This window comes from Danio rerio, chromosome 22 (genome assembly GCF_052040795.2).
Source record: "Danio rerio strain M-AB ecotype USA chromosome 22, GRCz13ab, whole genome shotgun sequence".
NCBI classification, from domain to species: Eukaryota; Metazoa; Chordata; class Actinopteri; order Cypriniformes; family Danionidae; genus Danio; species Danio rerio.
This window is the reverse complement of record NC_141042.1, coordinates 33,752,122-33,777,500: the sequence shown is the minus strand read 5'-3', so window position 1 is coordinate 33,777,500 and position 25,379 is coordinate 33,752,122. Positions and strand designations below refer to the sequence as shown.

Below are 25,379 nucleotides of genomic sequence, written 5' to 3'. Positions count from 1 at the left end.
TTAAGATCCCATTCTGACCTGATTATTATTTTATAGCTGTCTGTCTGATAGACATTTCTACCTGGAGGATGAACAATCACCTTCTGTTCACATGCCAAGAAAAAACTGTGGCTTCAGCCAATTCAACATTTCTTTTTCTTGAATTTTCAGTACTTTAAAATTGAGTTTAGTTTGCCAGTGTGGTGCAGCCTCTTTTATCACACAATAATTCAGAAAGTACTGCGAACAGCAAGAACAACAGTACATTTTTAAAGTTGTGTGTAGAATAAATGTGTCCTCACAAGGAAACGTAACTATTTTACATTTTGTAAGTTTAGTGGCCAGTTTGTACAAGTTCGTAAAGTTTAGTTGTATGAAAATGTAAAATTTTTAAAAGGAGGTGTGGCACCCAATCCCACCCCTGAACCCAATCAAATCATAAGCAAATAAGTAAATTGTACTAAATTTTAGGAATAAGATTGAATTTAGAAGTTACGAATTGCCATGAGATAGCAATGGCAAAATATGTATGGGCACATCCCTTTTAAAAATACCTTCAGAATATAGATTTGAACAAAATGTACATGTTGGTGTATGGAAGTGCTGCTGAAGTAGATGGCTCAATGAGTTTATTTAGTGAAAAAACAGCCTTTAAAAATATGAATTGTTAAAGTCTACAAACAGAAATTGAGAATATGTGCAAAAAGAAACACTTAGAAGTGTAGTTTTAATGTAAAGAGTTTTACTTTAGACTGCAAACCAAAAAAACAAACACCTGAAAAGTGAATAACTCCCAATCTTAAAACTGACAAGCAGGTAAAAAACATTTTTGGTTTTTCTTTTGCCTGCATGTCTCACCTTAAATGTTAAAATGGCTTGCCATATTGTGACTTCTTCATTCAGAAAACTCCCAAATTGCAAGTGTATAAAAAATATCAGGCCAGGAGTTTATTTCGCAAGTGCAGCAAATATAAGGATGCAGTCAACACTTTCAGTGCAGTAGTGTTTACGGTACTTAAAAAATAGCCAAATAGCTGTGTGCGTTTACTGATGTTTTAACACGTTTACATTTATATTTTCCATGTCAAAGTAGGTATTCTGAAAGACTTTTTTGCAATCTTTACACAAACGTCGTTCCTCTTAATTTTCGCGTTTCAAAACTAAAATTCACAATCCACCTCCAGCAATGGACAAGGCGCTGAGGTAAGTCTAACAAGATGAAGTACATTTTGAAGGAAAGATAAAACACTTGTATATCAAGCTTTTTACTGTTACTATATGAAATGTTATTTCATAGCCTAAACATAATGAAATAATGAGACAGTCGTTTGTTAATTAAGAACATGTTTCTATTTTTTAATGGTTGTGTTGTTGTCATACTGTAACATAAAAAAAACACCTGCTCTGCTTTTTTGACAGTGGCCAGGATGGGGCATCAGATCATACTAGATATGGGACTTATGCAGCAGGTAGGATAATTAAAATTATTGGTCACAATTTATTTAAGGTTCAATTTTTGCCATTAATACCCTTATTTCTCTCAACAAAGTGCTAATTTTATATTTTTCAGTTGGGTTTCGATATTACGTAGGATGTAGAATAAGATCATGTATAATTTGTACTTTATAAATAATAGTAAACAGCCAGTATTTTAATATTAGAAAGCCACTTGTAAATAGTGAAAGTTGGTACTTAAACTGAAGTTTTACCTATTTATTTTTCCAAAATATTACCTCAAATATCAGTTTTACTCTAAATCCATGGCACAGTTACATACCTACACAATATTCAAGCCATAAACATAAAACGGGATTTTAGAGAGATTCAAATCAATAAAATAGTTCCTGTTTTCACTGCAGCTTAAAAGTTCGTTATTACATCCTGAGTGAAATGAGTTTCCTTCCTGCTGTTTCATCATAACATGAGAAAACAATTAAAGCTTTAAAAAAAAGACCAGAGATGCACACAAATGCATTCAAAAAGTACCTGAATAGCTTACTTTCTTGTGAAACCTATTTACTGAACATTTTAAAAAAGACTTGTGTTAGGATCTCATCTATTTCATTAAATGGAGAGAAATGAAGAGAATTTTTACACTTTTTGTTTAAATTTTATCCTCAGTTATTCCACCAGCAGATTTTGGACTGCCACAACCAGAAGCCTCATCCAGAGCACCAGAGACACACTTTAAGTAAGAGCTTTTTTAATAAATTGATTAACGAAATCAGTTTAAATAATTTAAATGGCTAAATATAGACTTAGCATTAATTATAAACACGATTTGCATTCTTTGTTCTCTATCTTGCTACATATGGGGCTATAAAGTCTTCAAGTAAGAGGAAATTAGATTGCCCAATGTAAATGTCCATTTTGTTGCAATGTAATCTTTACACATCACCTCGTATTTCCAATTTCCAATGTTGTAAGTAAAGGTTTGTGTTAAAACACTAAAGCTTCTATTGGACTGTGTATTCTGTTACATATTATTGATTAGCATTCACTTAAAAAAAACTGCGTTTACTGTTTGTTCAAGCTACTTATTTAAAACAACAAAATTCTTGAGGGTTTTTTGGGGCGGCTTAACTGTTTTTGTTAAATCCACTTTAATTTGTAAAAACTAATAAGTTAACTTAATTCCTTCATGTTGTCTCAACACAAATCAATTGTGTGGATTCCAGCATTTTTTCCCCCCAATGTATAAGATATCTAAATGCAGAAAAAAAAAAATGTTTCTAACACTTCTCACAATTATGAGTAACAAAAATGTTAAAAACTTACATTTTCATGCAAAATTTGTATCGCTGGACTGTGAGTTTTAAACTAGTTGTCCAAATGGTGAGAGCTGAACCTAGAATTAAACTCAGAACTGCTATGTCAACTCAAAATTGCAAGAGGAAGTTTTGAAAAATTGTGAGAAATAAACTCAGAACTTTGAGATATAATATGTATAGAACTATTTGAATTATTAAAAAATATTGCAGATCTGAGGTGGTGATGTGGTCATAGCCTAAAGGGGAGTCATTGTTTAAATGCTGGCAATTTCTCACAATGTGTGAGACTACTTTCATATATTTCTCATCTATAATATCTACCAACCTTTCTATTGATTTGTTCTTTAACCCCTTTAGCATTCCAGCGTTCTGGTTATTGAGCCATTAACTACTGGAATGCTAAGTGGTAAAGGGGGTTTTGCATACTCAATATTTTGGACAATGTTTGGCTGGTCACATGTGAACTTCACTTTAATCGTGTCCCCTCAGCATTCCTGCGATCAGTGAAGAACTTGCACTGGAAGCCTTTACTGAATATGTGTCCAGCAAATGCTGTTACAGCTCCAAACCAGTCAAAGAGATGGTGTTCACAGACCTGCAGTCCCTCAACACATATCGGGTCAGCAGCAAAACTCACGAACATCTTACCTCACTATATAATGATGCCATTAACTTACAAACGTATATGTCTTTACAGTACCGACTGGAGACTTTTACAGAATCTAGAAGAACAGAAAGAGACAGTGAACCATACTATGGTAAGAAGAGAGTTTTTTAGTCTCTTGACAGGCAGAAGTCAAGACTCATCAGACTAGGGCCATGCTACCTCTAAAACTTTGAACATCTAACAAGAGATCAATCATAGACGAATCATCAAAATCTTGTACACTGTAAAAAATGGCCATGATTTCAACGGTAAAAAACTGTAAAAATGCTACAGTACAAATCCTTAACCTGGTTAACGGTATGTTTCCTTAATATCTACGGCGAATAACCGTAAATTGACTTTCCCAGAACTCCCTGCATGGCACATAACTTTTTATGCATTTGGTTGACATTAATATGGATCTTTTTAGTTGTTTCCCCCTCAGTAATGTACATTAGAGATTTATGTTACATCTAATGTTGATAAACAGTGTTTATTTTTATGCGTGTAACCATACTGGTGTTTAGTAACTGTTTGAATGACACTGAGCACCTTCTATTTGCTGGTACTTTTTTCTGCTTGTGGGAAAAGTTGATTGTGATGAGCATTGGCTCATTATGTATCTTCCTCATCACATCCTGCATGTGGGTGAGCTAACGTGTCTAACTGTGTAACAAAAGGTGTGTAGATGTTGATCATTCAAAATACAGACATATTACCTCGATAAATTAATAAAATACGGTAATTAACCGTAAAAATTTAAAATTATTTTTATGGTTTGTACCGTGTTTTTAACGGTAAAGTACTGGCAACCACAGTTGCCGTTTTTTTACCGTAAATTTTACGGATTTATTTTTTACAGTGTAGATATTCACTGTTATGCCAAATTTAGCCTTCCTTTGGCAAAGACATCTGCGTTTGGATGTCTGTTAGACACCCCTGTGAAATAACATGGTTGTCTATAAGTTAGTGTGCAAAAGAAAATGCATTTAGAAGATACAGTTCAAAGCTTTAAAGGTGCTTTATGCAAGTTATTGACTCTGCTAAAGCATAAAAATACCATAATATGTTTGCAGATATTTAAGAAAAATGCTAAGTGAACATTCTTGTTTACGTCTGTCTTTGTTTCGGTTCTTTGAACCCGCCCAATTCCAGTTTAGCCAACCATATTTTAGCACCCTTCATTGTCACTGTGGAAAACAGCGTATTTCAATAATTCAGGAAAGCTCTCAAAGCATCCGTGACTGAAATGTGACCTCCGGTGGACAGTAACAGCCTCCGAAATAAGATGCAGATTGAGTTTTAAGTTTTGGTTTTGAGTCACAGTTCTGAAGTTCAATTCCAAACTGTTTATTCTTGGTCAAGATCTGAGGTGAACTATCTGCTGCTGCTTTTAGTAGTATGACAATAAATATCATGTAAAAAGGCATTCAAACTCACATTTTTAGCATTTGCACTGAATAAAGCACATGAGGTGTACCTGAGGTGATCATTGTCAGTTTATCCTGCTGTTCAGCTGCAAGTAATAGAAGCCGTTTCTAAAATATACATTTTTGGAAATATTTATTTTATTGTGTGCTGTTGCTTTAATTTAGAACACAACTTAAATCAGCCTTTAAGCTTGATAGTCAGACACACTCCTGTTGGTGCCATCAATTTGGCAACCTACACTTGCGTGTTTTTTGAACCAGGAGTTCAATACCTAGTTCAACTACTTTAAGTTAGTCACTCATGGGAAAATTAATCGATTAACTATTTGACCCTCAGTCTCATATCAAGTATTCTGACCAACCAAATGCTCTGTGGTGTTTGATATGTTCTGCCCCCTTCATTAAACTATTCACCAAGGCTTCGTCAAAACTAGTATTCTCCTCTTACCTCTTGCATCAGCAAGGAACTTTCAAAATAATTTAGAGATGGTTGTGCATGAAAACCCCTTTAACCTTCCTGTTTCTAGTATATAATATTCAATTAATGGTGTGATGAAAAGCTGAAATGCTGATTTTATGTCTTGAACATGATTAACAGCATATCTGGTGGGCCCTGGAACAATTTTGATGACATTAGCACCACTAAGTCTACCCTGTCGTTCAAGTGGTGGGCAGGACCATAATAATTTTCCATTTTTGGAAGATCATTTTGTCTGCTGGTGGTTGAGAGACAACAGATGGTCAACACTAGGGGCCCTATCATACACCCGGCACAGTGTGGCGCAAGACGCGGCGCAATAGTCTTTTGGTAGTTTCAGCTTGGCGCAAGAGTCGTTTTGAGGCGTTTCGCTACGCTGTTTAAATAGCAAATGCATTAACGCTCATTTGTGCGCCCATAGGCGTTCTGGTCTAAAAAGGAAGGCGTTATAAGGCGGACCGCTGGCGCGTCGCTATTTTGAGAAACTATAATAGATTTTTCATTAGACCAAAACTAACCCGGTCTAAACTCCTCGCTTACGCACTGCTTAATACGCACAAGAGAGCAATAGGCAAATATCTTTGCATATAAAAAAATTTAAATATTAAGGATATATATATAGGATATAATAAGAATAGATATAGGATATAAATATAAAGGATTAAAATATTACAAAACATTATTTTCTAGCCTACATAAATATGAAAAATCACTGCTTTTATGTCTTCTTCATCTCGGGAGGCTTTTTCAGTTCATTTATAACATTTTGCTTTTGTATAATGTTATTATTATTAGCAGTAATATTTATTATATCCATATTTATATTTGTTTTATTAAAAACAAGCTTAGATTTGCCCACCTGTCAGGTTTTAGACCATATGGGGCATGGCAGGTGTATTTGGAAATAACTCAGTATTTTGACCACACTTGGTTAATATTGTTCATTTCATTTGCTAGAAATTAGAACTGAATTTAGAAATAGTTTTGAAACAAATATTTGCGCTTAACAAACAAAATTAATTATTTATAGACTAATTGATGTCTGTGCGTAAAGGTTTCCCTATCCAAGAGCGAAAGTGAAAGCAGTTCCATTATCTCTCATTCTCACGCAGTAGATGCTCTGTTTAACAGTTTTCTGTTAAAAAACTTAACTGTTAACTGTTTGCTAATGAAATGCTCATTTTTTTCCACTTAGACTTACTTTACGTCCTGTAAATAGCGAATGCGCTCTTGGCGCGATGCAGCTGGCTCTTAAAGGGAATGGGAGATGACACTCTAATTGGTTTATTCTCAAAACACACCTATAACTCATTAAGAAAATAAACTCAACCCTTTTAGCCCATGCGCCTTGGCGCAAAGCGAATTTTCCCGTTTGTAAATTAGCAAAAATGCGTTCTGACATGCCCTGAAAGCGTTTGCGCCCTGTGTTTTGCGCTCTGCGCATGGACCGTCAAAATAGAACCCTAGAAGTGTCATTCTCATCTGAGGAGAATGCCACATAATCAGGGTCCTTCTCAAGATTATCCTGTCTTAGACACATTCTCCTCTATGTCACTTTCAATGTCAAAAATCTGTGACAAAATCTCTGACCTTTGTTTAGAGGCCATTTTCAATTGAGAGAGCTTAAAGTGAGAGCCCACCGAGCACAAAAAGAAATAGTTTAGAAAGCTTAATGTGCAAGCTTTTATAGTTTTGCACTTTCCCTGTAAATCATGTGAATTATGTTTCCCCTTCCACAAAAAACATGGGAAATATCAAGGTTCTCGCAAGAATTAGCTCCGCCCATGGCATGGAACATATCAAAGTTCTCATGATAATTAGGATTCCACCTACCACCATGTCATGTGAACTGTCAGTGATTCCTGCGATACCACAGGTATGGTCGTGTTATTTTTTTAATATTTTTCTTTTATTATCTTTAACATATAAAAAACTAGTGCATATTATAAAATCATAGCATGTTATAGTGACTTCAATATCACCCAAAAGAAATATGTGTAATTTTTTTATTTTCTTATGTTTTTTACAGCTAAAAGACCCTGGAAGACAGATGTTACAAAATGTGTACAGGGCATTGAAAAAAGTATATCATGTGAATTTTATGTTAACCAAGTTTTCCCCATTAAATTCGGAAAAGTCATTCAATATGAAGCAGAAAAAAAAAGTCAACTATATATGCACATATGTTTAACATTGAATGGGGTCAAATTGACCCCAAGGATAATATAAGAGTTAAATCAACAGTTTCTGGCACATCTGAGACCAACAATCATGCCATGTTTAAAGCCAGTTAAATCAACTTTCTTACGCATTCTGATGCTCGGTTTAACCAGCAGATCAACATGACCACATCTGCACAGTTTCTGCAATGAGATTATTGGGTAACACTTTACAATAAGATTCATTAGTTAATGCATTTACTAACATGAACTAATCATGAACAACACATGTACAGCATTTATTAATCATAATTGAACATTTACTAATGCATTATTAACATTCAAGTCCATGCTTGTTAACATTAGTTAATGCACCATGAGTTAACATGAACTAATAATGAACTACTGTATTTTTATTAACTAACGTTAACTAACATGAACAAATACAGTAGTAAATGTATTGTTCATTGTTTGTTCATCTTAGTAAATGCATTAATTAACATTAACTAATGAACCTTATTGTAAAGTGTGACCGATTATTGAATATTGTATCTCATTCTTTCTTGCCTAAACATACTCTTCATTTATCAGGTCAGCAGGTGGATGGATCTGGAATTCCTCCCGAACCATGGAGCATCCCGGTGTGCATGCCATCTTTCTTCCAAGATAGTGAGATAACCATCCCCGTTCCTCACACATCAAGTGTCCAAGTAAAACTTGTTCAGTTTTTTATTTGATCACATTCATTGAAAACATATTTTTAGAAGTTTTATTTATCGGTGATCTTTGAATTTAGGATTGTTCGTCATGCTCTACTCTTGGTAGAACTATGTGTCTAAGTTGTGGACGTACAGGCAGGGTGAGTGTTATCATGAAATGTCATTTAAAAGTTTTTCTTTTGCATTAATTTATTTTTCTATTGTTTAATCATGATATCTTTGTTATTTCAGATTCTGTGTGGATTCTGTGGTGGCATGGGTTGGACTAACTATGGCCAACGCCAGTTTTGTGGTGTGTGTGGGGGCACTGGCAGGCAAAGGTACAGTCTTGAGAAACTACATGTTGATATAATGTTGAAAGATTACAAATTGGGCAGCTCAGTGGTTAGCACTGTCGCCTCACTTTAAAAAGATTTCTGGTTTGAGTACTGGCTGGGCCAGTTGGCATTTCTGCCTGGAGTTTGCATGTTCTCCCCGTGTTCATGTGGAATTCCACTGGGTGCTCCGGTTTCCCCCACAGTCTAGCAGGGATGGGCAAACTTGATCCTCGAGGGCCGGTGTCCCTGCAGAGTTTTGTTCCAACACTAGTCAAACACACCTGAACATGCTAATCAGTGTCTTTAAGATCACAAGAAATCTATAAGCAGGTGTGTTTGATTAGGGTTGGTGCTAAACTGTGCAGGACACCGGCCCTCCAGGACCGAGTTTGCCCACCCCTGGTCTAAAGTCATGTGGTACAGGTGAATTGAATAAACTAAATTGGCCATAGTGTGTGAGAGTCTATGTGAATGTGAGAGTGTGTGGGTGTTTTCCAGTACTGTGTTGCAGCTGGAAGGGCATCCACTGCATAAAACATATGCCAGAATAGTTGGCAGTTCATTCCGCTGTGGTGACCTCTGAAATAGAAACTAAACCGAAGGAAAATGAATAAATGAATGAAGACTACAAATGTAAATTTTGGATAATAATCTTGTTCGAGCTTTGCAAAAATGTACTTAAAAAAAATTAAAAGGATGGGTTAGCATTCAGAATGGCACATAAACACAAATCTAGTCAATATTATAATTTTTTGATGTTGGCGTGAAGTTTGGCTCAACTATAAAAAAACAAAGAACACTCAAGCAATATTATGAAGAGAGAAATAAAAGTAAACGTTAAAAATTTTGGGAAACTAGTTACTTGATAATCATTCAAGAGTTGACACTTAGCTGATGATTGATTATAAAGCTTGTTTGGCATGCTGTCCGGGGAGAGAGCCCCAAGCTCATTAGATCTTTGAGCCTGGGGCTCCCTCCCGTTTGCAAAGCAAGAGGGGAGTTTGAGCTCAGGTAGATCTCGAGAACTCCCCTGCTGTAGTAGCTAATGAACAGATAGTGATTGCTCTTAAGAGATAGCTACTTACTAGGAGCATGTCTATGGTGCCAATTTGGATTAGTCAATTAACTTAAGTTGCATGTTTTTGGATGGTGGGAGGGAACCCGGGAAACCCACGTGAGCATGGGGAGAACGTGTAAACTCTGCACAAAAGCGTCGGCTGGCTAGGGATGCCATAATTCTCAATATAATATTGAACCAATTGGTACGACATCTATGATACGCACTTTTGAGTTGCGCTTTTCTTTTGGGGGGGTGGTGGGTGGTGGGGGGGGTTACGTTTAAATCATTGATGTGTGTTTTATTCCTCTCCGAATTGACTGTTTATGGTGAAGTCTGTGAGCTGAGATGAGGAATCTGCTCCTAGCAAGTAAATATTCAATCACTATGCTCTAACGTTAGGGGACGCTTAACCATCATTCCACACTTTAACATGACGAGCGGCTGTAAAGTAAGGCAACAGAAAGAGGAAGCGCTGGCATCTTTCAAATCTGCGGTTTGGGGACATTTAAATTTTGTTGCTGAGTATAATGCAGAGGAAGGAAAAAACTGTGAACAAAAAAATGACTGTGCAACCATTGTTATACACATACAGCCTACTCAAACGGAAACACTTCCGACATGCCTGCACATCTGCAGCGCCATCAGCCAGCAATATCACTGTCTGAAGCAGGATAGCAGGAAAGGTAATAAAGTCCTCAAAAAAATAATAATAAAAAAAATAATTAATCCCTTACTGAATACTTCCAGCAAACATACCCAACTGGTTCTGAAAGACACATAAAAATAACAAAGGCAGTGTTAAGTTTAATTAAAATGTTTACTGACGTACAAATATGTTTATTTGATATGGTCAAGTGTTGTTGATTAACTTCACATGTATGTTTATTTTCAAAATGTAGGAATTTTCCCAGTCTGTACATGGGTTACCAGCATCTGTGAGATTTTAGTGTTAATTGTTTTAATTTTTTTCTCCTTAACCTCTTACTGTTCCTATTGCCTAAGCATAAAATAACAACAACAAAAAAAAAACATGCATGAGTCAAACCACAGAACTGAACCGAAAACCGTGTTAAAAAAACGAAGTATGTATTGAACCGTAAGCTAACTGTATTGTTACACCCCTAGTAAGGACTAAAACCAGTGACATTCTTGCTGTGGGGCAACAGTGCTAACCACTGGGTCATCGTGCCACTCATTTCCTCAAAACGAACATGGCTGTTATATGGAAATGAAAGTATTTAAAGTGGTTTTTGGAACCATCTCATTAAATCATAAATGGGATCATGCGGGAACAGCTGTAAGCAATCATAAGCACGTGATCCTCTCAAAACTATTTTTTTAATAAACTTCACTTAGTTAAAGCTGCTTGAATTTTGTCAAGTCCAGTTTGTTGAGTCAATCGTTGATTTAATTTAGTATTTAATGTATGTTGGTTTTGTTTAAAGGTGTGTAATACTGATCTAAAAATTACATATCTTTTGTTTTCTTTTTTCTTTTTGAAGATGGCAGTCAAACAATTTATTGGTATTTTGCTCTGGTACTTTGGCTGATTGGCAACATGGTGGCGCAGTGGGTAGCACAATCACCTCACAGCAAGAAGGTCGCTGGGTTAAGCCTCGGCTGGGTCAGTTGGCATTTCTGTGTAGAGTTTGCATGTTCTCCCCCTGTTCGCGTGGGTTTTCTCCGGGTGGTCTGGTTTCCCACCTAAGGCCAAAGACATCGGGTATAGGTGAATTGGGTAAGCTAAATTGCCCATAGTATATGTGTGTGAATGAGTGTGTATGGATGTTTCCCAGTCATGGGTTGCAGCTAGAAGGGAATCAGCTATGTAAAACATATGCTGGATAAGTTGGTGGTTCATTCTGCTGTGTCAACCCTAGATTAATAAAGGGACTAAGCCGAAATCCAATGAACAATTTACTATCCCACAAGCCACAGGATAAAATGTATAAATAGGAGCGACCCAACTGATGTGGGTAGGCAGGGGCGCCGCTAGGGTCAACCCCCTCCCCCCCACAGTTATCAGAGGGCCTGTGGGTATGTCATGTAATAATGTTGCATGTCTAAATACATTCATACTACTTATATTCATTATTTTTAATGGGCGTGAAGTAAAGTTAGTTGTGAGTGGGGAAAAGTGTAGCGGTCAATATGGAGAATAAAGCCCCGCCTTCTAGTACAGGAGCCAATTACCAATCACTATAGATTGACGATTCTCCTGGGATGTGGGTTGGACCAGATGTGAGTTTCTGCAGATTTTGTGTGATTCAAACTTTTAGAATTGAAACTAAAGAAGCGGCTATTGTTTAATTGTATTGGTGATTACCAATATGATATTTAGTCGTAAGCTTGGCAAGCAAATTTGGAGAATTTGATGTATCTCCATTCAAACAGAATGACCGAGTGAAGTGACTTGCCCTAAAAAAGGAACTTGGACAGTACGGAATTCCATACGCACCTTTTAAAGTTAGAAAACTCTGGCCACCACATATCAACACCACCCAAAACAGCTTAACATTGTGGATAATGGTTTGGTCAGATTCGAACTCATTCGATGCTCATTAAATGATCTGTTTTCCAGTTGCCTTGCTTGTGGAGGAATGGGGACAATCCGATGTGTAAAGTGCAACAGTCATGGAAAGCTTCATTGCTTCATTAGCCTTAAGGTTACATGGTAAGAAAACCTTGGCTAACACTCATTTTCACAACACACACAACATAATTTTAAATATAGTTAGTGTGGTTTTTTGTGCACTGTCTTTTCAGGAAAAACAACATTCACGTGTCTGTCATTGACAAGGGTTCAGGATTCCCTCTTGAGCTTCTCAGTCAAATCACTGGAGAGCAACTGTTTACTGATGTGGCTCCAATGGTGAGCAACAATAACATGGTGCTTGAAATGCCTCCATTTTCTCCTTAGTTCAACAAAGCCATTTAAGCGCCTTTTACACCTGTTCAAAGGACAGTTCAGCCCCAAAATTGAAAGTTTCTCATTATTTACAACACTCTAGTGAATTTATTTCTCCCATTTTACACAGAACAAGATATTCTCAAGAATGATGAAAAAAAGCAGGCATGCAAAACCGTGAAAAACAGTAAAATCATTGAATCGTGAAATAAAATAAGTTTGTTTAACTTATTATTAAAAAAATACTTTGACTTAATGAAAAAGAGCTATGGGGCCTCATAAATTGATTATATTAAGGAGAACTCAAACAAAATGAGTTATGAATACATAAATACATTTTTTGTTTTAACTTAATTCTAATGCTAGTATATAGTTGTTTTGACTCAAATTTAACTGAATTAACTGAACTCAAAAAGTTTGTTACTAATACTATAAATGTTTAATGATATGAACACAAATAATATACAGTAAAATATAGAAATTATATATGTTCATTCATTCATTCATTTTCTTGTCGGCTTAGTCCCTTTATTAATCCGGGGTCGCCACAGCGGAATGAACCGCCAACTTATCCAGCACGTTTTTTTACGCAGCGGATGCCCTTCCAGCCGCAACCCATCTCTGGGAAACATCCACACACACATTCACACACAAACTCATACACTACGGACAATTTAGCCTACCCAATTCACCTGTATCACATGTTTTTGGACTGTGGGGGAAACCGGAGCACCCGGAGGAAACCCACGCAAAGGCAGGGAGAACATGCAAACTCCACACAGAAACACCAACTGAGCCGAGGTTCGAACCAGCGACCCAGCGACCTTCTTGCTGTGAGGCAACAGCACTACCTACTGCACCACTGCCTCGCCCGAAATTATATATTTTATATATGTAAATATATATTATAATATATATATATATATATATATATATATATATATATATATATATATATATATATATATATATATATATATATATATATATATATATATATATATATATATATACAGTTGAGATCAGAATTATAAGCCCCCTTTGATTTTTTTTTTCTTTTTTAATATTTCCCAAATGATGTTTAAGAGAGCAAGGACATTTTCACAGTATGTCTGATATTATTTTTTCTTCTGTGGAAGTCTTATTTGTTTTATTTCGGCTACAATAAAAGCAGTTTTAATAAACATTTTAAGGTCAAAATCATTAGCTCCTTTAAGCTATATATTTTTTAGATTTTTTTTTTACAGAACAAACCATCATTATACAATAATTTGCCAAATTACCCTAACCTGCCTAGTTAACCTAATTAACCTATTTAAGCCTTTAAATGTCACTTTAAGCTGTAGAGAAGTGTCTTGAAAAATATTTAGTCAAATATTATTTACTGTCATCATGGCAAAGATTAAATAAATCAGTTATTAGAAATGAGTTATTACAACTATTATGTTTAGAAATTTGTTGAAATAATCTATCAGTAATAAATAATAATTCAGGGGGGCTAATAATTCTGACTTCAACTGTTTGCATTTGGTTTCAAAACTTAAATGGTTTGCTACATTCGATTTTCTCAAACAGCTTGGGCCCTATCATACACCTGGCACAATAAGGCGCAAGACGTGTTCGCCCTGATGTGTTGGTGTTTTCAGATAAGCATAACCCAAATTTTCTCGTTTAGCATCACGTTGTTTAAACAGTATATCCATTTGTGCCACTTTGTGGACTCATGGGTTTTTCAGTCTAAAAAAAGAGTTGTGTTAAGGCGGATTGTTGGCATGTTGCTATTTTGAGGAACTCGAATTTTGAAGTTCATTAGTTGTGCGCCTTAAACGCCTACACATTGCTAAATACACAAAGGATGTACAGCAATACACAGATATCTTTACAAATGAAAAAAATTAAATGATTAAAATATTACAAAAATTATTACTTTCTACATAAATTTAAAAAAAAAAAAAAACACTGCCTCCATGCCTCATCTTGGGGGACATTTTTCAGTTTATTCACAACAACTTGCTTTTGTATAATGTTACTATGATTTGTATTATTATTTGATATATCCATATTTATTTTACTTAATGCATATTTATTATATATTTATTTGACCACCTGTCAGGTTTTAGCCCATATGGGGCTCAGTTTTTTGACCACACTTCGCTATTATTGCTCAGTTATACATTGCTGGAAATTAAAACTGAATTTAGAAAGTTTTAAAAAAAATCTTTGTGCTTAACAAACAAAATTAATTATGTAGGCTATTGGATGTCTGTGCATACAACACTGTTTCCTTATCCACGAAAGAAAGAGAAAGTAAAGAGGCCAATTGGTGGAGGCTCGTTCTTTATCCTAGAGCTGCAGATGGTCTGTTTAACTGTTTTCTCGCTAGTGAAGTGTTTAGTTTTTCCACTTGCAAAGTCCACCATGTAAATAGCAAATGTGCCATGAAATGACGCAACTGTCTCTTAAAGGGAATGTGAGATAAAACTGATTGGTTTATTCCTAAATCACAAAGAGAATAAGCTCAACCCTGTCTGCCGCGGCGCAGAGCATATTTTTCTGTCCTTAAAGTAGCAGATTCTGACATGCCTTTAACGCGTTTGGCCATGTACTTTAGACTTTGCACCTAGATCGATAAAATAGAGGCCAATGAGTTAAATTAACTTACTGGGTTTTACAGTGTAACTAAAAATACCATGAAAGTAATTGGCTGTTTTATTCCAACATTCTTTGATGTAAATCAATTTTTCAACATTCTTTGATATAAAATCTTAGAAACTCAGGTTTGGCAAAAGTAGAGGATAAGTACATGATGACAAAATTTTCAGTTTTCAGTAAACTATTTCTGTAACAAAAGAATTTAAGTGGGAAAAATACAGTCTACAAAAACAAAAAAAAAAAAAAAAAATTTACAGCAGCAGGAATGCCTTTTGCGTATGAAGGGCCAAAAACTAAATATCACCGAGAGCCGTGGGCCGAAGGTAAATATACCAAACTATAGTACATTAAACTTCAATAATTTCCTAATTTATTTCATAATATTTAAGAATAAAAGAAAACATTGTTTTCTAATGCTAGTTAAGCAGAATCTAAATTAAATCAGATTCTGTTTTAAAAAGAAGGTTTGACTTGATTTGCTCACAAAAGTCTCTGTGTTGTCAGGTAACTGTATGTACATTTATACAAAATCTGATTTAATTTACACCATTTAATTGAAACGTTTAACTTCAGTTAGGGGTGACCCAGTGGCGCGGTGGGTAGCAGGTTCTCCTCACAGCAAGAAGGTTGCTGGTTTGAGCCTTGACTGGGTCAGTTGGCATTTCTGTGTGGAGTTTGCATGTTCTCCCCGTGTTGGCATGGGTTTCCTCCGGATGCTCCGGTTTCCCCCACAAGTCCAAAAACATGTGGTACGGGTGAATTGGGTATGCTAAAATTGGCCGTAGTGAATGAGTGTGTGTGGATGGTTGCTAGTGATGGGTTGCAGCTGGAAGGGCATCCGCTGCGTAAAACAAATGCTGGATAAGCTGGTGGTTCATTCCGCTGTGGCGACCCCAGATTAATAACGGGACTAAGCCAAAAAGAAAATGAATGAATGAATGAATGAATGAACTTTAGTTAGCTTTTACAATAAAACAAACAAACAAAGGGTTACATTTTAATTTGAATTGACAATCTCAAAACTCTCCCCATCATTCTTTCTCTTCTCAGATGAGATGGCGGGCCAAATAAAAGGTTTCTATGGGCCAACTTTGGCCCACTGACCCTAGTTTGGGCATCTCTGCTATACAGTCAGCAGTTATTAAAAACACAGTGAAATATGGTGGACACGGTGGGTTTTGCAAATGAGTTAGCTGCAGTGTAATTTTAAGGGTTTGCAGAAGACCAATTACTGGCATTTGTGCCATTAAACTGGTCTTAAATCAGTTTGCTCTTGATAGCTGTAGAAGGAGGAACACAGAGAGCGTGATAAGAAAAGACTTAACTTTATCTGTGGATTCATTCATTTAAATGCACTTTTAAAAAAATTGCACGGCTCTTGGTAGACTGTCATTATGGAAATGAGCTACTGTGTCCATTCTTACACATTAAGTAGAATCACCAAGAGAATTTTCCACTTCCATCAAGTGCATACTGTTTTGTAATTCTGGCCTTCTAATGGAATGTTTTTATACGAATGCAGCAATTATTTGACAACATAAAGAGCCGTTCTCACAGAATAGGTCTTTGTGTCTAAAAACGTAAGATGCAGCTTTTTAGGAATATTTTATTAAAGTACAACTAACCATGTTGATTTTGTTAGCTCACATTGCTAGTTTTGTAATGAAAATGAATCTGGGCATGTCATTAGGAATAAGAAATAAGCCTGTGTAATCTAAAATTAAAATCTTTGTTTTCAGTTTAATTCTCAGATGATGTCTGTCTGAGGTATTGGGCGTGGCTAACATACTAAACCACGCCCCTTCAACTGTCAGTTTTGACAAATAACAAAAATGTTGAGGAAGAGGTGTGTTAGGTTGTAATAACTCCCAAAAACCCTTTTCCTTATCTTTCTCAATTAAACGCCTACTTTACTATATCCAGGGCTTCATTTGTGCCAGATCCGGCACCTCTAAAATCTGACCGGCACCTCATTGTACCAATCCCCCTCCTCACTCACCCACCTCACGTCCGCTGTTCACTTTTCACTTCTTCCATGACTCTCCAACCCTCTTCACTTTCGTGCGTGACGCCTCTCTTTCCTCGAATAACATGCCGGATCCGTTACCCCATATGTTTCGAGACCTCGCAATTCACGAATTAAGCACTGACTATATATAATCAGCTCGCAGTAGAAAAAAACAAGCCACGCCCACTCTTTTCTCATTTTATATTCCATATTTTTATTTTATATTCCACTGCTTTGAAACTGACAGTAATGAACATCTAGTGATGTAAAAGTTTACGTTTTTTAAACGTAATTATTAAATGAGAAAACAGTGGGCGTGGCTTGTTTTTTCTACTGCGCACTGATTGAATGCAGTATAAAGTAGGCATTTTGGGTTTCAGGGGAGTTAATACAGGGGAAAATACTTAATTTTCCGCATGCGACCCCTAAAATAACAATGCCAGTGACTCGCGAACCCCATATTCCTTGGAGGAGGATATAGATATACAAACGTTGCACATACAACTATAGGTCTATATAAACACAAGCATATTGACAACAATAAAAAATGCAACAGTCTAACAACCATATACTTTTTATAGTCATTTATTAATTTGTTTAAATTTACATTAAACTCAGCTAAAGAGACAGGTGGACACAATGTTTTCAGCACAGGTCTGTTCTTAGTTTAATTTGGGAGACCACAAATCAAAGATCATTTTCAATATTCCGTTGTGGCCTGTATTTATTTTGAATGCATTTGATTGCCATAAAGGTGTCAGAAAGTTTAACTTAGGGCTATAAAATCAATCTGCTGCAGCTGATGCTTTTTTTTTGTTGTTAATCTAACATAAACACACTGATTCTATAAAAAAAATGTATAAAAAAAATTATTGCTTTTCATTTTTATGTTGTTTTTTTATTATAAAAAACTACTATTTTATCTTCTGTGAGTTATGGTTAAAATATGGTAATTCTAATAGTTTAATAAAATTTATTTAACTTTTAGAAATTCCTAAGAGACCCCATGTCATTGTCCTGCAAACGGCAGGGGCCTCATGTATCAACGCTGCGTACGCACAAAAACTTTGCGTACGCCAGGTTTCACGCTCAGAATGGCTCACGTTTGGATTTACTAACAATGAACTGAACGTGGGAATGTGCGCAGGTTCACGGCAGCTTTCTGGCTGGCGTACGCACATTTTTTGTGCTTGTCTGTTTTATTTCCATTGGCGACTCCTGGAGGCAGTTGTGTTAAATTCTTCTCCACAAAGTGTCTGAGCCTTGCAATGGCAGCTGTATGAGACGGGTTCATCTAGTAGGTATGTGAGGTTTCCATACCATACAGTTGACCAGCTAAACATTAAAGCACAATTTGCAGCAGTCGCCTGTTTTCCCAATGTAATCTGAGCAATCTACCGCACGCTCATTGCTATAAAGACACTATCTGAAGATGAATTTGCATGCGTGAATCAGAAACATTTCCATTCAATAAATGTGCAAATAAAATATGATGCACAAACTTATTGATGATTCCTACTTGTCTTTCTCGTGATAAATAGTTGGCAAAATCTGATATGTAGCGGGGAACAAAAGAAGAAAGAGTTCATCAGACGCTGGATTCGATCCGAGCTCATGCTCGAACGTGTCAAAACATGATCACAAGCGTCTTATGAGGTGTGCCACTGAGACTGCTAAGGGTACTGCAACATTTTACAGATATAAACCACACTATTTCTTTTTTTTTAAATGCACTCAGTGCGATGTTCAGACCCAACTGTGTTAACCGCATCAGCTAAACTTTCCCACTCTATTTTTTTCTTTTGTTATTAATTCCGGAGAACAAACTTGCAAATAACACCGCTTTTCTCCGGTCTACCTCCGAAAGCAGCACCTCCATTTCACATTCTGTTCAAAGTTTCTCTTTTTGCTTGATTTTGCCGTTGCTTTTTCGTTGAGTTTTGCCATTAGCATAGTCATTAGCATATTCTTCCGGGGGGGAGGCAGGGAGCGGTTTTGTGCTCGTGCATGTTGCGCTCAGTTTCACGTTCATTCGGATGTACAAAAGAATATGTGTGAGATTCGGTGTACGCAGTGTTTCATACATCTGAATTTTTTTCTGCGTACGCAAATTTACAGCTTTGTCACTACCTTTCTTACAACCTAACAGACACCTCCTGCTCGACATTTGTTTGTTGTCATAACGCTGCCAAAACTGACAGTCTGAGGTGTGTGGTTGAATATGTTAGCCACACCCTATACCTCAAACATTTGTAATCTGAGAATTTAACTCAAAGCAAACAAGATGTGCATTTTCAGATTTCAATTTTAGATTACAACGACAAACATTTTTTTTTCCCCCTAATGACATACCCAGATGAATTGTTCACAACAAAACAAGCAATATGAGCTAACAACATTGATATGATTAGTTTTGATTTCATGTGCACTTTAAAAACACGGCGCTTGTGTCTGTCAAGTGTTTGTTTACATAGAATAACAATGAAAGACTAGTGCATTGGAATGAAAAAGTGTGTTATGTTCTGTGTCAATGGCCCTTATTTTTCTGATCAGTTTCTACTCCCTGTTGCAGGTTTATCCAGTTGTCAGTTTTCCGGACAGCTCTGTGAATGCAGCGTCTGAAAGTGCTGTGAGAAAACATCAGGCTCAGTTCTCCAACATTTGTCGTATTCTCCAACAGGTAGTGATAGTAAATAACTGATCTGTTTAATCCTTAAAGCAGTAAACCAATCACAACAGACTGATCCATCTGACAAATCAGAGTAGAAGAGAGTCTTGGAAGGGGAGGGATTTAAGGCTGATTTATACTCCTGCGTCAAACGCTGACGTGCACCTCTCAAAAAATGTAACTACACGTCGCAACGAACCGTAGCGCAAGCTCTGTGATTGGTCGGCTTGGTAGCGCTGACGAGTCTGGGCGGGACCGTGAGCCGCGTGAATGGTGCGAGCCTGATGGAGCGATTGTTTACAAGTGTGGAGTCCCGTGAAGGAGCTCCGGATGGAAAGTTTTGTTTTGTGTTTACCTCATAGTTAAAGTTGTTGCACGTCCGCCGGTTCCTGCCTCAAAATGAGCGAGTTTGAGCCACTTGTACATCCCGGAAGTGTTCAGGAAAAGCGAAACAGCAGCGAAGAAACTCGACACAGGGGAACATTTACACCTCACTGCCAACTAGCGTTTCGGAAGTGTTAATGCAGACCAACAGAGACAGCGCGCAGAAGTATAAATGCACAGCTATGCGCGTTGCATGCGCCGTGGGTTACGCCGGTCACTTGACGCAGAAGAATAAACCAGGCTTAAAGCTTAGAGATGCCAGTTCCGTAAAGGTGCAGTAGGAGATCTGCCAGAATGCTAGCATTAGCATAATAACTTAGAAATTTTACGACCCTCTCCTGCCATCCTAAGCCACGCCTCCTTAAGTCATGAACACGCGAACGCGCATCGATTAGATATAACACAAGGTCATTTCTTTAGTTAGAAAACTCAATGGAGACATGCACTTTATCATGCATAGTTGTTGACAGGCCAGCGGGGGCATGAATTATATTTCTCCAAAACTGTCACAGGCTGTCACTGTTCAAACATGAACAAATTTGTGAATTTAAATCAAACTTCTCCCCAGTAAAGCTAGTTATCCGGAAGAACACATTTACTGATGTTTTGTTATTAAACTAAATAAAAATTAGATCAGGAAAAAAGAAGTGCTAAAAACAGAAATATCCTGTCATCTTTTTACATTACACTTATGTTTACGTTACCAAGACAATGAATGACTTTTCATTTTCAATTGTGCTCGCTGATCCTCGTACATTGCTTGTTTTCAGCTCCTTCTTACATTTGTAGAACTAAACGAATGCTCAGGTCTATTTAACCGACTATATTATCAATGCTGTAAAAAAAATACTCCATGAACTTCAAAATAGCCAATCCTTTGCCAGACATTTTCAGTGGCTGAACACTGTCGGCAATATAAACCCATTCATAAACAACAACACAGTCTTCATAAACTTTGCGTGGCTAAAATAGTTGTAGAACTAGTAAACATTAAATAGTAAAACATATTTTTCATATATGATATATGATATTCATTCACGGTTTAGAAAAGCTTTGATTCTGCGTTTTTGGCAGAAGCCCTATGAGAAACAATCTTTCTTTTCATGTTTACAAGGCCATGCTGATCTTTCAGAAAGAAGTTCAGGTCGATGCAGAGTTTCCAGATGATGTCTCTCTGTCAGCTGTACATCTGTATGCTTCACATGTACGCGTGAATAACATAATTATCAGCTTAAAGAGGCTATGCAAAAATTCAAATTTAAATTTGCTGACAGACAGTTTGAGATACCTGTCATAATTGAGTTATTTGTCGTTCCAACAATATTTAATAGGATAAAGATTTTTTTGTTTTATTCCTAAATAATAAATAAAATGAGGAATCTTTACAGTAGCATAATGGGGCTGTCACGATCACCAGCGATCCAGGCTTGCAGATCCCTGGTAAACATGTACCTTCACCCGGACTACAATTGTGTCACATTGTGAACTACATATCCCATCACGCACCTCAAACTCTCCTGTTTCCGAGTCTCCCATGATTACACAAACACAGCTGGTAGCTGATCAAAGACTGATTACAAAGACTTATGCTGTGCTCGCACTAGAGTTTTTGTGTGTGAAATTCTGTTGTACGGTGCGGCGAAAAGGGGCGGAATTAAACAATATGATTAGACATTTTAAAAAGCAAGCGATTGGTCAATAATTTCAATTTCTGTCTAGAGAGGTTATGTTTTGATTATCGGTTAGCCTCATGCAGTAACATAATGCGATTTCGCAGGTCAGAGTTCACCAAGCTTTAACTTTGCGACGCAGCGAACTGCGAAACTTGTTGCACGAGCTTGCGTTTCCGGTCTAACGTATTCAAGTGCATATGAATGAAAGTCTATGGGGAGAAAAGTCCCGAGTGACCGCAGCTTTAAGCACCATAGATATAGTCGTTCCTTGTTTAGTATTGTTTCTTGTTACCATGTTTTGCTTTGTCTGGCTTTTGATTCTTGGATTGTTTGTTGGATTGTGATAGTTTTCTGCCTGACCTGACCTTTGCCTGTCTCCTGGATTATTCTTTTGGATTGCCTTTGCTATTAATGTTCTGTTACTGTTTTGACACCTGCCTGCTGACGATTTTCTTAAATAAATGTTGCACATGGAACTCCATCTCTGTTACCACACCTGCGTAGTTACAGGTGCATTTTAATGGTCAAGTTGTTTTTTAAATAAACAGTTGACTGAACATTAATGTACAGTGCATTGTGTATCATGTGACATGTGTGAAAATTATAAAAGACACTTTAATAAAGCTTTTTTTTTTCATTTTCCAGAGGCAGACCATTGAGCTGATTCCTATCACGCAAGTTGATTACTTATGGAAGGGGAAAACACATACTTTTTACGTTTATGGAAAGGAACACAAAGTTTTCACAAAGGATTACCCTGCCAAATGCTGCTGTTGCTCCATTCTTTAAAGATTTAGTGTACTGACTATATATATATATATATATATATATATATATATATATATATATATATATATATATATATATATATATATATATATATATATATGGGAGAGAGATTTTTTGTGAGTTATCTGCTATTACTTTAATTGATCTTGACTGAATTCTGGCTTAATATGTAAATTGTTCAACTTGTTGAAGTTCCTTCAAATCTGAAAACCTAAAAATCTTCAAGTGTTCAGATGAACAATAGGGAGTAAATATGAGTAAATAGATCATGATATATATATTTTAATCTATTCAGGCGTTCTCTAGGTCTGGCGTGAGCAATTTTAGCCTAGCTTAGCATAGGTAGATTAGACCATTAGCATCTCGCTCAAAAATAACCAAAGAGTTTGAATTATTTTCCTATTTAAAGCTCGACTCTTCTGTATTTACATTGTGTACTGGGATGAAAAATCGCTATTTTATTAGACTATTAACTATTTTTATATGGCTGTGAACTATTCCCTCGTTCTGGCGTAATAATCAAGAAATTTTGCTGTACATAATGGCCATAGATAGTTACATTAGATGTCGCCTAAGCTGTTGTTGTCTATTGGAAGGATTGTTTCAATAGAGGCACCATTTTGAGGGCAGTGCTCCTTTCATATGAACGTAGGACCATCCCGAGCCCAAGATATATACACATATATACATATATCTTTGATCTGGAGTTTTCCCGGTGGTCAGTATGCAAATGTTTATTTATATTACAAAAATTATAGTGTTATATCACTTTTTTATATTAATGTATACATGACCGCACAAGCATTGCAGACAAAGAGCGTGTGTTTGTTCACATGGATGTATTATCTCCCCAGCTATTGAATTTTATCTAATCCATATCCTGAAACACACATGAATCTCCAGTATGAACGATTCATGTGAACCATCAATGTCCCTGCATCTTAATGTGCATATCCACCTTTCTGATTGAAATGGTATATAACATTTGTAATATTCAATAATATAGGGCACCCTTGTTATCAGGCACCCTTATAAGTTACTTCAAAAACTAGCTGGTACTTCACTTAGCCGACAATATTACAAGTTTCTGGCATCAGCATCTTGTGGTCATATTTAATTTACATTTTTTGCTGATTTTATTCAACAAAACTAGCAATATTTGCATTAAAGCCTAGTATTTGGTTTGAGTTGGTGCTACTTTGGTGCTATTGAGTAGACTAAGATATTATACAAGTCAGGAATTGTATACAGTAAAGACGGTTAAAGCATTATGTGAAGCTCCATAATCAATTTTTAGAAAATGTGTACTTACTATTCAAACTAATCCACTGAGAATATGAACATACATGCTATGTGTTTAGCTCTATAAAAATATATATATCATTTTAGTTATATTTTAAGGTTCATTTCAATGAGAATCATAGTTAGCGTTTTTGTAGAGAAGAAATGGAAAGAATGTTTTTTTTTTTTTGATGCTCTTTATCAAGATCTTACAGTCATAAATCGAGGGGTTGCCTTGGTAACTTAGGCTTAGTAGTCCTTAAATGTGGGGGTTTATCAGATAAAGAAGCCTGGTCTGGACAGCTTGATGGATGTTTAGAGGTTATTTGTTAAATGTAGCACATAATTGTGTCTGATCTCCCTCCATAAATTACAATGCATAGTCTATATTCGGTAAGAGATCGGTCTGCTCAATAGTGAGTAAAGACGAGTAAATAGATCATGAGAGAGTTTTCTTTTGCCATTAAAGTAACACTCCACTTTTTCTAGAAATACATGTAGGCTCATTTTACAGCCAGCCTAGAGCTAAACGATTGAGTTTTAGCCTACCGTTTTTGAATCCATTCAGCACATCTTAAAGTCTGGTGTGAGCACTTTTAGCTTAGCTTAGCATAGATAGATTAGACCATTAACATCTCGCTCAAAAAATGACCAAAGAGTTTTTATTATTTTCTTATTTAAACCTCGACTCGTCTGTAGTTACATTGTGTACTAAGATGGAAAATTGCTATTTTATTAGACTGGCTATGAACTATTCTCTCTTCTCTCTAATAAACATGGAATTTTGCTGTATAGTCAATAAGATTTCTGTCAGCTTTTAATATTTTGAGGCAAATGTGGATAGATAGATAGAAAGATGGATAGACAGATAAACAAACGAAGATTGATAGACAGACAGACAGACAGACAGACAGATTGTTTGTTTGATTGTTTGTTTGTTTGTTTGTTTTGGGTCCTGGGATGCAGGCTTTGTGGGCCCAGAAATAACATCTGAAAGATGTCTCCCTTGTCTTGTGCTTTCTCTGCCTGGCATGCTGCAAAAAAAGAGAAATGTACCAAAACAAATAATTAAATGAATATAAAACAAATCTGAAATAGGGTTTGATTGTGTCATATTTAATGAACTTACAACTATCCCCATCCCAAACAACCATAGCAGAGTTGATGTTTTTTAGAATGTGGGTTTAAAGTTAGCATGATAGTCGAGGATCAAACTATAAATACAGAAATTGATACTTTAAAAAAATCTTGATTGAAAAAAAAAACCTTTTGTAGTAAAACAAATGCTTTTACAAATGGTTATCAACCAACGCTTCAAAAACCATTCTTCAGCATTCTTTAAGGCTTGTGTTGTTCTAGTTATCACTGGAGGCTCAAAAATACTATAGTTATTGTAAATTAGTGTGGTCTGAACTATACCAAAGTAAATTAACCTGTTAATTCTAGTTACTGGGGTA

The 25,379-nt window shown here is 36.2% G+C and overlaps 1 protein-coding gene across 3 annotated transcripts; it reads left to right on the top strand.

Annotated features, from left to right (window-relative positions):
* Positions 1–934: 934 nt before the first annotated feature.
* ssuh2.3 (ssu-2 homolog, tandem duplicate 3) lies at positions 935–25,010 on the top strand. Of its 3 annotated transcripts, NM_001423834.2 has the most exon segments (12): positions 935–1,182; positions 1,399–1,448; positions 2,101–2,170; positions 3,240–3,369; positions 3,448–3,508; positions 8,055–8,173; positions 8,260–8,322; positions 8,414–8,502; positions 12,141–12,233; positions 12,326–12,431; positions 19,700–19,807; positions 22,498–25,010. In NM_001423834.2, coding segments are annotated over 12 exon segments (1,050 nt in total). In that variant the 5' UTR covers positions 935–1,165; the 3' UTR covers positions 22,642–25,010.
* The last annotated feature ends 369 nt before the right edge of the window (positions 25,011–25,379 follow it).